Raw genomic sequence first — 13,810 nt, forward strand, 5'->3', positions numbered from 1 at the left:
CTAGTACGATGTGAATTAAGAATTTTCATTTTATTTATTGGAGTAAGGTGTACATTGAACAAAATTTTGTAGCTTAGCCTTAAATTCTTCTGGCAGCCTAGAAGCTAATTGGCACATCTACTCATGTCTAAAACATGTAGGGTCGAATCTCTAAAACCAAATTGAGATCCAATGCAATATCATTGGCTTCAAAATTTTGAAAATTTAGGGAACAAAGTTTTTGTTGTTTTGGGTTTTTTTTTTTTTTTTTTAACCTTTTGTATATAATCCAATGGCTGATGACAAAACTTAACTTTTTAATATTTCTTATAAGCCATTGGAATTTGGATGGGATATAGATCTCCATCTCCTAAACCACTAACTCCTTTACTTTTTTTTTTTTTTCTTTTTTTTTCTTTTTTTTTCTTTTTTTTTAACTCTAAGCCCTTTATTCAACCAAACAAAAGAAGACAAAAAAAAGGACCCATTGTATAAAATTCTGACTAGTCACTTATCCATCATATATATATATATATATATATATAGTGGTACATGTTTGAAATATTTATCAAGAAACAAAATGCTAAATATATATATATATATATAAATAAATAAAATATTTAAAATGTATAACTTGTTAGAAAGCACCAAACGTAATATAATTAGAGTTTGTTTAGTATTGGATTGTTTTATTCTTTTAATAGAAAACTGAGTTGTAATTTATTTTAACTAATTTAAGCAAAAAAATTAATCAAAAATAGGATAAATTGTATTTTTGTCCTCAATTTTAAAACGTTTGGCTTCAACCCCTGAAATTTCAAAAATAGGATAAAACGTTTGACTCTAATCCCTCCATCTATTTTTTAGTTTGCTCGATTATTTAGATGTTGAGGCACACCCACGATAAACAAGCCATGCTTAAGAACTGAATTTAATTCATGCCAGCTTAAGCTTTACAAAAAATGTGCCTAATTGACAAAATGCTTGACAAAGATTTTGGGAGAAAATGGGCAAATACCCTTTTTCTCGAAATTAAACATTCGTTTGCCCTCTTTCTGAAACTAAATAGGGAATTGCCCCTCTTTTGTAACTCGATAATATAGAAATCGAGTTTTAATGAATAACTCGATATTATTATAGTCGAGTTAGTCTGACCTTTCGAATTTTCCCGAATAAAAAAATGTTTGTGCAGACGGCCATAACTCGGGAAACTGGAAATCGAGTTATGTTCAGCGGTTTGAATCAATAGGACCCTAACGTCTCACAACGCTATTCAGTCACTCACTCTCTCTGTACACTCTCTTTCCCTCGCTCTCTGCCATCACTCTCTCTCCACACTCTGTCTCTCTCGCTCTGCGATCAGGTTTCCCCACTCTTCCTCGAGTCTCCATCAGTCGTCGTTGGTTCCCGCCGCCGCTGATTACAGGTACGGTCCTCTCCCTCTGAAATATTTTCTGACGTTGGTTAATGTTAGGTTGCGTTTTGTGTGGGATTTTGATTATTTTGTTGAAACTTAAGGAAGTAGTAAATTTACTAATGAAGATGAGAATTTTGTTGTCTTTTATATGCTGCAATGATGATTTTCTCATTAATGAGTTTAAATGTGCTTGGGGTTTTGATGAGGGGTTTTGGCAAATCGAGTGGTGTTATAACTTATATTTTCATAAATAGTTAATTAATAATTATCCGAAGCTTTAAGAAGTGATTTAAATAGTTCTGAAATAATTTTTTTTATGGCAAGTTCTTATTTATTTAAGAAGTGATGTTGAAAATCTTGTGCTCAAAATATAATGTCTTACTGAATCTATGCTTTTATTTTATATTAAATGTGGTTTACTTGTTAGAAAATTGCTAACAATGTATTTGCTGCCATGTCAGATATGCAGGCACTAGATAGAGTGCGGCCTGGACCCGATGTGGATACCCAGTTGGCCCAGCAGCCGAATCATCGGTCAAGTCCACTTTGGAGGTGCGCCGCTGACGAGGTATGTAGTAGTATTATTAATACATGTTTGTTTTATAATTACCTCGTGTTTAATCTCCTAACAGAATACTCGTCCGTGTGCAGGAGGCGCCTGGCATGATAAAGGTTCGACGCCGTAAATGTGTATTGCCACAGGGTGGGTTAGATCCACGTATCATGCAACACATAGATGCAGCAGGGTTGACTGGTTTATTCAAGGTTCCTGATATGGAGGTCGACCACGCCTTGATCACGGCGTTGGTTGAGCGGTGGCGTCCGAAGACGCACACGTTCCACTTACCCCATGGAGAAATGGGTATCACCTTGCAAGATATGGAGGTGATGCTGGGGCTTCCGGTGGATGGGTTGCCTGTCACTGGGAAGACAGACTACAAATGGAGTGAGCTGTGCGAACAGTTGTTGGGCCATAAACCTCCACCCCCGATACCAAACTCAAACAAGTCTACCCTTGCTGGGGCGAGGATAAGATACACCTGGCTTGATGCACAGTTTGCCGCTCCCTTAGTTGTGGACGCTGCTGACGAAGTCGTGCAGCAATATGCCCGCTACCACCTACTTGTACGGATGGGGGCCCTCTTGTTCATGGACAGGTCTGCGGACCGGGTCTCAGTGCTGCCTCTGCAGTTGCTCAACCCAGTCAGCAATGCGAGACGGTATAGCTGGGGTAGTGCAGCATTGGCCTGGCTGTATAGGCAACTTTGTGGTGCATCGAAGAAGGATGCGATGCAGATTGGAGGAGCACTCTTGTTGGTGCAGCTATGGGCCTATTCAAGGTTCCCACAATTATGCCCTGTTGTGAGGCCGCCTCTACCGCCAGTGCACTCAGGGCCCCTTGCCATTAGGTACGTTCATTGAGTTCTCGTTATTTGTCTCTTCCTCTGGACATAATCTGTAATTTTTTAAGAACAAACTTTTCTCTGACTTCATGTTTTATGGGTTTGTACATTAAGGAAGAAATGTTTGTATGATCTTCATCTAAGTTTTTGATATTTTTACCTGATGATCTTCCAATTTACAATTCTTCCTACGTGGATATTGAATCTCAATGGCAGTCTTATCAAATATAACAATATGGAAGCTTGAATTTCCTTCATATCTGAAGACTAAAAAATAACCATAACAGATAGAATGGTATTCAGCGAAATCCTGCCAACCATTACAAAACCTAATGTTGTTATCAGCTTTCTTCAATCACACTTGCCAAATTCCACCATAGGGAGCAATGACTGTAGCTACGGTGGATAGCTCAGTATTGTTGAACCCTGACCAGAAGTACCCATCCACACTCACGTCAATACACATAGCAACGCAGAAAATTTTGTGCATCAATTTCGAGTGTTATTGGTCCTATTGCTACATTGATGTTCGTAGTGCTGCTCAATAGCTTTGCACTATTGAACCCTATCCAGTCATATCACCTACACGCACGTCAATACACAGCTATGCATCCTTTTGCAATGCAGCATTTTTAAAGGATGTACCTATAGCATCCCTGAGAAGTTTATGATACATTTAACACAGCTCAACATTGTCTCGTCAAATCATGTCAGATGAAGCACATCAATGTTGAATAGTCTTCACGTGAATAAATACGCAACCTCTTTTGCAGTACACATCACCAGCCCGCTACTGTAGCACAAGCTATAGTGTAACTCGACAGCTACCTCAACGAATCACATGCACCAACAGACGCCACTGAACAATATACTGTCAACTCATATCATCTTTATTCACGTGAATACTTATACTCACATCCACCTGAATACTTGCCCTTGCAAAACCCCTATATAAAGTCCCATTTGCATCTACCCTTGCAAAACATCTACACATACCGAAGTCCCATTTACATACATCTACCCTTGCAAAACTTCTACACATACCGATCTAAAGTCACATTTTCCAATGTCAATGCGTAATTGGATGCTACCTCGTTTTCCAAATAACTATAGAACGCAAAGAGATTATGACGAGAGGGAATACTATGCCGGATTGCAACAGGAGTGGGACTTTCGCGTGAACGAGTCCAACGCTCTGCACAATGATCTCCTGCAAATCGGAGCGCCTCTTGTCGAGCGTAGCTCGCTCACACTGCCACGACAAAACATGCACCAATATGAGCGTGCAGTGACGAAAATAAAAAAATAGAACAATCTTATGATACTTCGTAGGTCCAGGTATCATATGCTACAATTGGCGGAGGAGCAAGCCGTTGCAACAAACAGGCAACTCACTCCGGCAGAACGTAACAATGTCCTCAACTACGAGGACTACCTATCAGAATGAATGCCACTGTGGTGTGTGTGTGTGTGTGTTATGTCTATGGTTAAGTTAATAATGTTAGTGTAAGTTATTTTATGTTTTCTGTGTTATGTCGTACGTGCTTATTGAAAAACATCATGTGTGAGAATATTTGACTTTTATGACTTATGTGAGAATAATCTACATTACGAATAACGTGCATGCTTCTCATAATCAATAATAAGGTTTACATAGTACAAATGCAACCATACATATAACACATAGTTAAGCAAAATAGTTCTCCAACAAAATTTAATTACACCACGACACAACACGATTACTCTTCATCTGACATCTCCACGTCTGACTGATAAATGGGATCAGCAAGAAGTGATTGCATGAACTGTGCATGCTCGTACCACCCTTCCTGCACTGACTCTCGAATCTCAACTTGGGTCCGATATCGATTAAGACGTATCTTCATTCGATTATTTTCTTCTCTTATGCGGTTCAATGCTTTACGAAGTTCGTCGATGCTGTCTCTGGGCATTTCTGATGCGAGTCGCCGAGGCACTGGCAACTTAAAACCAACCAACTCATCATAAAACATTTGTTGTTCACGAAATAACCAAGCCCACTCCTGTCTCATGGTATTGTGAACGTAAGCACTATTTCGCAAATTCGGATTGATTGGATAGCTGAACTCATCTTCCAATACCCAACAACGACCCATAGCAGTGAACACATCATGAGGCCTATAGAGTTGTGGGTTGCCAGAACCAGACATTGACACTGAATACAATAACACCAAATGATCAAGTTAACAGTGTGTATCAACTGTTGCTAAATAATGTAATCCTGCATAGAATGGTATACAACAAAGACATTCATAAACAATAGACATTGTTGGTAATGTCTACACATTGTCTTCAACACTAAATGTTGTTGTAAATGTCTGACCAATGATGATTATGTGCAATACAAAATGTTGCTATAGTAAAGAAATTATTTCATTCTCTTCTCACCAACGTTTACTACAACAAATAACCAAAATCACACCAATGTACTTACTTCACATTCATTCAACCTAAAAAATCAAAATTTAGTACAATATCAAATGAAAATAACATTGCCCTAAAATTGTGATGTGAATTTTTTACCTGAGGTGATACAAATTTCAATTGAGTTTGAAGAAAGCTGCTGTTGATCCGTGGAGGAGTTCCAACTCAGTTCAGCAGAAAGTCCTCAGTTCAGCAGAGAGCAAGGCACACTGAGTGGGAGAAGGTGTGCAGAAATTATAAGAGAATAACTCGACTTTACGGATATCAAGTATACTTTATAACTCGATATTCCAGGAATCGAGTTACATTGAAACACTCCACCTGACACAAAGACAGTACGAAATCAGGGTTTATAACAGTATAACTAACTCGATTTTTAAATAATCGAGTTATGTAGAGATTCAAAACAAAAAATGCCAGCAGTGCGGGAAAAACCTGTGTATAACTCGATTATTGAAGTATCGAGTATTTCATATAACTCGATTTTATTATCATCGAGTTACAAAAGAGGGGCATTTCCCTATTTAGTTTCAGAATGAGGGCACAAAGATGTTTAATTTCCGAAAAAAGGGCATTTGCCCATTTTGGCCTCGATTTTGTCCATGTTCAGTCCCATGATCAAGACATCAAAGGAAAAGGTTAAATTAATACTCTAAGAGTAATGCTCATTTCTCTCACACATGAATGGTAGGTATTAACATAAATTTTATTAGTGAGATCTATTATTATATAAATAAATAAAAAAGTGTGGGTTCTAGTTAGCTCAACTGTTAAAGTCTATGATGGTTGAATAAGAGATCTGGAGTTCAATTCCCGCCTACACCAAAAACCGATTGGTATCTTGGTCTAATAACTAAAGAGCATCATCAGGAGTAGACGCCATAGGTTGAAACTCTCTAAAAAAAAATTAATAATAAAAAGGTAGCATTGCTCCCAAAACACTGAATAATTACTCATTTTCAACATTCCTATTAGGGTGCTTGGTACTGTTCCAAGTTAAGCCTTATAGATTATCATCACTAGGAATGACTAGTATGTTTAATTTTTATTATTTTTTATAATTTTGTTTAATTTTAATTAATTGATCATTTTGAGCAATTAGTCACTTGGCCTAAACTTTACTTATAGGCTGTTCCAATAATTCCATATTGGGTATGGAAACACGGGTAAATTTGTCTAAATGAAATGATAGTTGTCAACGTAGTTGTCATTTGTCATAATAAATTATATCGTGAATTAACTTTTTTTTTTTTTTTTTTTTGTCATATCTCATATCACGTATCGTAAGATACACAAACATTTAAAAAAATATTATAGATATACATATATAAATGATATCTTTATTATAAATCTAGAACATATTCAAATAATGACCAATTTGATTATCATTTATGAAGTATTATTTAACAAAACTAACTAAATAAATCAGTTTAAAATACATTTATAATATACACATTCAAATTTGTGAAATTCCAAAGTGATGATACATTGATACATGATATCTAAGCTAAAATAATATTTTCTATTGTAGCATATTTATCATCTTGCCTAATCAACTTCATCTCTATAATCCAAGTCAACGTCACTATCCTCTTCATCATATTACAAAATTTTCTCATAATTGACGTCTTCTTCATCATCTTCAACATTTACCACCTATTCTTGTTATTCTCTTTCAATAACTGTTCTTTTATATTTCTCAATGAATTCAAGTTAATAACAAAAATAAAAGATAATAATATTTTCATTTAATACTTTATTCAAAATGTACAAAAGCAATTTGCAAATGCGAAAGTGAAATTTCAAGTGTGTGGTCCAAATTTTATACAAGAAAAAAAAATATGGACGTGTCATTTTATTGGTTCAACCATGTCACTCAATAATTTTGTGTTAAAAACAAGTCCAATGATATGTTGACTCAAATTAAAGCACAAATTTTAGCCCCAAAAAAAAAAAAAAAAAAAACCCTCAAGAAATGCACATGTTCATATATCATTCAATAGATACTATTCATAAAATATGAACATGCTTTTATATATCATTTGATTCATTAAACATGGTTGATATGTAACTATAATATGGCACTTTTTTAATTCAATCCGATACCTAAGATACTATCTAGGTAAGAATAGGACAATGTTTTGTATAGGATAATTTCCAGTGTAATAATTTCTTGAAGAATGAAAAGAAAATAGGAGGAAAATAACAACAATACCTTCATGTCCACATAAACAAATATGAAAAGAGAGGTAGCTTGTCATGTGCTTTGCTTGGGTGTTAGAATGTGTCGATAAAGACTAGCTTCATCTAAGAACAATGATAGGGGCAAAAGAAAAGAAGACTGTTCTGAATCTTCATTTGCTTCAAAAAGTAGGTTTCTCTAACAGCAACGCTGGTTAAGAGATGTTGAATGGTTGATTTGTTTTCGTCGCTAAATTTGCATGAATTTCATTTTCCGTCTCTAAACTTTTAAAAGTTTGTTTTTCATCTCTAAATTATTATTATTATTATTATATATAACCAAAACCTCTGAAACTCCCACAATTTTCCACATCAGCACAATATTAAAAAACAAAACAAAACAAAGCAAAAAAACCGCAAAAAAAAAAAAAAAAAAAAAAAAAAAAAAAAAAACGTAATAAAACTTTTCTAAATACAATGCTCTGCCTTTCCCTTTCATGATGCTCTACCTTCTCTACCCTACCTTCCTTTACCAGCTCCTCCTCGATTAGACCCACGGCAAACCAACAGCAAAGCATTGCATCGCATAAAGACCCACAGATTCCTTAATCAAAACCTGCCATACCCACCATACCCATAAACCAACAGCCATCTTCTTCCTCAGAACAGAGGTCGATCTCCTTCCTCAGACCACCCATTTGCCACAAACCACCCACATCCAACTTCTACAACCCAAAAATGGCGCTCCATTTGCCGTGGGTCTCATCTAGCCCATGGCCACAGATTCCTTAATCAAAACCCACCAATGGAGCTTACAATCCCATACAAACCAAACTCACTTTTATTTTCTTCAGCTCCACTCACACACAACTCTCAAACTCTCATTCTTCTCAAGCTTCCTAAGAACCCCAGGTCCAAAAATCCACCACAGACCCAATTTTCGTATTCTAGCTTCTCCAAACCCAAATGGGTCTGATGGGTTTTCATGGCTAAGTCTGACTCGGTCAGTCCGACATGGCTCTATTGTAGGGAAAAGAAAAGAAAAAAATTTTAAATGGAAAAGATAGGAGAGTGATATGGAGTGACAACTAGAGAGAAACTTCCTGGCAATGTATATGTAAATACTATTCCAACTATCTCCCAATAGTCTTAATAAAATATGTAACTCTAACCCCAACGTGACTCTATTTAGTATTTTATTTTTCCTTTCTTTCATTTTTCAATAGGCACATTTTCGGTCAAAAGACACCTTTTGATATATCTAATATGAAGAGTTATGACATTTCAATAAGAATCTTTTGGTAGTCACCTTTTTATTCAATAAACACATTTTCATTCAATAGGCACATTTTTGGCCAATAGACACTTCTTCGGTTAACAAGCACATTTTTAGCCAATAGACACTTTTTGCATATATATTACAACCTTTCTTTTATATACCTATATATACAACACAAACTAAACTAGAGACGCAACATTCTGTCTTTTATTCCTTCCCACAAAAATAAAAAATTAAAAAAAAAAATAAAACAACATTACTTTCTTCTACTTAACTAATAAAATTTTATGCTATTTCTTTCAATATCAATTTTTTTTTTTATTTCATGCATTTTTACTTACTACTCCAACTCAAAAATAATGGCTTTTTTTTTTTTTCCTTGAAACTCATTCAATAGCTATTCTCATGCATCGCACGGGTTCGCGACTATTTATTACTAGTCGCAGACCCACGCGATGCGTGGGGATATACAACTATTTTGTAACATTTTATAATATATGATTTATTCTAGAAAACGTACTGAAGATATTATTTATAAAATTATTTTTCATCTCTCCATCTCTACAAATATATCATTCTATTATTTTGAGTTTTTTATTATTTAAAAATTTAGGTGCATTCGATTGATATTAGTCTATTATATTTTTTGAGATGAAAGAAAGAAATGCTATTTTTTTTTTTTTTCAAGTAATCTATTTTATTCAAACTTTTGTATAGTGAGTTATGGTTTTTTTTCTACAACTAAAATTTTTAAGTTCCAAAATTAATTATTTGAATTTCTCATTCTCTTAAGAAAATTATCATGATAATCAAATCTCGTTACAAATTTACAATTGATATTACTCAAATAATTTATAGAGACATTAAAATACATAATCATCTCACTTCTTAAATATCTAAAAATTAACTCAAACTAAAACTATAAGATAGAGAGTACATGTGATAAATAACTCAAAAAACACACCACCAAAGTGTATCATCCAAAAGTAGAGACACAAAAAAAGTTCATTAATCTAAATTTACAATTGCAAGAAAGAATTAATAATTGAGAGAGAGAGAGAGAGAGAGAGAGAGAGAGAGAGAGAGAGAGAGAGAGAGAGAGAACAATCACCTTTTTTGAAAGAGAATGTGAGACAAATAATAAAATTATATAAAAAAAGATGAGTAAAAAAATATTTAAAAGAAAACTATATAGTTCTAAACACCAAATTATCCAAGTCATGCTATGTAATAGAATAATAGTAAATCATTCTATAATTTCCAAGGATAACATGTAACAAATAAATAAAATAATATTAAAAAGATAATAAATTAAAATATAACCAAATCATATCAATCTAAAGTAGAGTAAAACATAAAAATTTATCAATCTAAAGAATTAAACATCCACCAAAATAAAGAATATATATATATATATATATAGAGAGAGAGAGAGAGAGAGAGAGAGAGAGAGAGAGAGAGAGAGAGTATTCACCTTTTTGTATGATCAAAATATGGATTGAATGTAAGAGAAATAACAAATTTTTATAGTCAAAAAATGGGGAGAAGAAGAGTCAAAATAAAAGGAAGTTGAAGGGATGGAGAAAGTGTAAGGTCAAGGTGTAGAGTAGTGGGGAGATAAAAATGTTAAAATAAGTAAATATTGGAAAATGTGTAATTGTAAAGTGGCAAATTAATAAGGAGAAAAAAAAATTAAAAATAAGAGAGAAAATATTAAAAATAGATTGAAGATGTGGTGTTGGTGTGGTGCTAATGTGGCTCGACAGGAGCACGGCAACATTAAACTCTACGCTTCAACTTTTAAATATATATAGATTATCACAAAACTAACAATAAAAGTTCTTTTTTCCTTGTTACACTACTAAAAAAAACTTTTTAAAAATCTTAGAGATATAGCAAAGAGCTGATTCTAGTGGGCATCCTTTGAAGAAGGAATAGAAATTGGTGAAAGATGGCATTGAGAATGGTCTTCATTATTACAAGTTCAATTGGAAAAAGATTTTCTTGGAAGCCATATGCTCTTACTAGAATCCTTCACTGTGTTGTTTCTCCATTGGCAGTGTAGACTTGGTCTAAACCATTAAAGAGTACTAATGTCTCTTAGGCATACTTGATTCCTTAGCCAATACTTAGAGGGTGTTTGGATTGGCCTGTTTTCAGTTACATAACTCAAAAACCTTAACTCAAAACTCAAAATCCATGGGACCCACTAGTTGAAATGTTGTTTGGTTCAGTTTCCAGTTTGTGTTTTTGTAACTCATATCTCGAAATTTTGAGTTTTGAGAATGAGAAATGAGAACTCCTCAAAGGCTATTTTCACTTTCTGAGAAATGAGTTTTGTGGCATTTTGAGTAAATAATTGCAAATATGTGGGACCCTCTTCAGTGTATTGTCACATCACCCTCAGAGCCGTTGGAAGCTTTTGCTGTGTCAAATGCTCCAGCTTCAGTTATGGACTCTATTTTCCTCTATTTTCTTTACTCCTCTGACTTCTCCATTTACTTCATTTACACCTTCTCCATTTACTCCTACTCCTTCTCCATTTATTACTTCTCCATCAACACCTCTCACCCACCTCTACCAACATACCATTATTTCAAACTTTTGCCTTTTCTTTTATTGCTCAGACCTCTCACTTGTTCCATTTTTTTCACAAGCTACTCTTAAACCAGCACAAAGCAAGAGGAAGAAGGAGTCCCAACCAGAAACAAGCACACCTCGACACATCCGATACTGGCGCCAACACCGGTTTAAGAATCCGACCTCTGCCCAAGTGACCACATTTTCTCTCTCTCCTTCCGTAAACCCACCTTGCTCTGTTTTGTATTCCTTTAAATTTCAATGTTTGTATTTCAAAGTTTTTGTTCAGGTGCTCTGTTTTGCTTTTGTTTGTGTTTCAATGTTTTTTTCAATTTCTCTAAACATTGATAGGTTTTGTAAAATAATGAAATTTGTGTCTGATGTGCTCCTTGGTGTTTGTTCTGGCTTTGGAGTGAAGCAGCAAAGCTTCATCTAGATGAGATATGGGTTTTTCTTTGTGGGTTTGTGCAGGTACAATGTTTGATGTTTGGCTTTGTGTTTTGGGTTCTGATTTTGGGGCTTTTGATGGTTAAGGTTTGGTGTCTCTATTCTGTGTATGGGTTTTTGTATTTGGAGATTTGAGGTTTTGGATGGAATTATTATAGATTGTGAGTTTTGTGTGTGTGTGTGTGTTTCTCTCTCTAAGGTTTGGTGTCTCTATTCTGTGTATGGGTTCTTGTATTTGGAGATTTGAGGTTTTGGATGGAATTATTATAGATTGTGAGTTTTGTGTGTGTGTGTGTGTGTGTGTGTGTGTGTGTTTCTCTCTCTCTCTCTCTCTCTCTCTCTCTCTCTCTCTCTCTCTCTCTCTCTCTCTCTCTCTCTCTCTCTCTCTCTCTCTCTCTCTTTGTTTCTACTTCTCCTCTCAAGAATCTCCCTTTGGATTTTCAATTAACAACAAAGAGCTCCAGAGACTCTCTCAAAATTGCTAGCCGTTAGCTTTTGTGAACCTAGCGGTTTTTGGCACAATTACTAGCCATTTGAAAAGGAAAGGACAAACCTGTGGGGTTTGGGCAGAACAGTGGGTACGATTGGCCTAGAAGAAACGGAGAAAGGGGTTTGATGGAGATGGGTTTCAATGAAAATTTGGGGATTTAGGGGTTCTTTTGGGACAAAGGAAGAAGAGCAAACCTCGTCCATCATAGCCCATAAAACAGAGAAAGAAAAGGAACTCACCAGCAGAAATCAAGTTGGCTGTTTGCAGGCAATAGGTCTTCGGGATATTAAGGCAGAAGTGTAGAAAAGGGAAAGAAAAAGAAAAAACCACAAAACCTTGTTCTAACATTTAGTGTGTGTGTGGAGATAGGAAGACAAAACAGTGTTTTGGGTGAAAGGAGAGAGAAGAGGACACGCACAAGAGGAAACTCCCCTTCTGACCTGTGCAGGTTATGGGCTCCACCAAAAAGTGAAAAAGTTAAGTACTGAGATGTGGGGCACACTTTTGAGATATTGGAGCCAAACAAAAATTTTCAGTTTTGGGATTTTAGTGAGATAGAGTTTTGAGAAATGAGTGATGAGTTTGAGTTATGTGTTTTGAGTTTATGATTTTTGAGTTTTGAGATACTCTCAATCCAAACACCCTCTTATTTTCCAAAGACTTGTGTGTTCATGTCTCTAAGCCTTGTGTCGATTTTTGGGGTTTTCCATCTTCCCAATTTTGTTTATCCCTCTATTTCCCTTATTATGAGGATCCCTCACCTCATTGCAAGATTTAAAGAAAATAGTTGAGGCATCCAAATCCAATTCTTCAAACAATCTCAATCACCATTTATTCCAACTGCCCAATCTAAAATAGTTGTTTTACCATCAACCCTAAGTTATTTCAAGGATTTTTTTTTTTTTTTTTAATTTCAAAACCAAAATTCCACTTATGAATAAAAAGATGTTTAATAATTAGATAGACACCATGTACAACTTACCTTTATGTAATTATCTTAAAAAAAAAAAATTGCTTGCCTTACTTAACCCACCCCTCCCCATTTCACCCCGCGCGAGTTTTTCTCGCCCTGCAAAGGTAGTGAGGCAAGGATGAGGCAAGATTTTAGCCCTGCACCACTGGGCGGGGCGGGACGGGTTTAAACTTTTTAGACCCACCCCGCCCCGCGTTTCTAAGGATTATAATTGTAAATTTTTCACACCCTAAAACACTAACATTTAAACAAACATATCAATATTAACTTATTTTATTCTACTCAATTTGGTTTTCTGTCTTTATTTTGTTATTTGTTATACTATGAGATTTTTTATTTTTTTTTTTATGATTGTCTTGTTAAACACTTGGATATATTATTCAATTTTTTCTAATAATTGATTTGATTTAATGAGATAAACTTAGTTGTAATTTCAAGTATATTTTTATTAATGAAATATGTTTCATTAAAAAATTGTACTAGTTGTAGGGCAAATTAACAAAAGGTAAAGTTTTACAAGATGAGGCAGGGCTTCGCTAGGCTCTAAGGGGCGGGGATGGGATAAGAAAGTTTTCCCCATCATGCGGGGCAAGGCGAG

General features: G+C 35.0%; 2 protein-coding genes across 2 annotated transcripts; one reads left to right on the plus strand and one right to left on the minus strand.

Moving 5' to 3' along the window:
• The first annotated feature begins 1,345 nt into the window (after positions 1 to 1,345).
• LOC126691326 (serine/threonine-protein phosphatase 7 long form homolog) lies at positions 1,346 to 2,818 on the plus strand. The gene is made up of 3 exons (XM_050386377.1): positions 1,346 to 1,405; positions 1,858 to 1,964; positions 2,048 to 2,818. Exons 2-3 carry the CDS (start codon positions 1,860 to 1,862, stop codon positions 2,816 to 2,818), a joined length of 876 nt encoding a protein of 291 aa, XP_050242334.1. The 5' UTR covers positions 1,346 to 1,405; positions 1,858 to 1,859.
• Positions 2,819 to 4,512: 1,694 nt separating this feature from the next.
• LOC126690904 (uncharacterized) lies at positions 4,513 to 5,673 on the minus strand. Its single transcript, XM_050386015.1, has 2 exons — positions 5,362 to 5,673; positions 4,513 to 4,993 (listed from the first exon to the last, which is right to left on the minus strand). Exon 2 carries the CDS (start codon positions 4,986 to 4,988, stop codon positions 4,539 to 4,541), a length of 450 nt encoding a protein of 149 aa, XP_050241972.1. The 5' UTR covers positions 4,989 to 4,993; positions 5,362 to 5,673; the 3' UTR covers positions 4,513 to 4,538.
• Positions 5,674 to 13,810: the final 8,137 nt, after the last annotated feature.

Source organism: Quercus robur, chromosome 7 (genome assembly GCF_932294415.1).
Source record: "Quercus robur chromosome 7, dhQueRobu3.1, whole genome shotgun sequence".
NCBI lineage: Eukaryota > Viridiplantae > Streptophyta > Magnoliopsida > Fagales > Fagaceae > Quercus > Quercus robur.

Coding starts and splice junctions, on each gene's coding strand:
- LOC126691326 (XM_050386377.1), top strand. CDS start 1,860: ATGCAGGCACTAGATAGAGTGCGGCCTGGACCCGATGTGGATACCCAG. Junction 1,965..2,047: donor GGAGGTGCGCCGCTGACGAG/GTATGTAGTAGT, acceptor GTCCGTGTGCAG/GAGGCGCCTGGCATGATAAA.
- LOC126690904 (XM_050386015.1), bottom strand. CDS start 4,988: ATGTCTGGTTCTGGCAACCCACAACTCTATAGGCCTCATGATGTGTTC.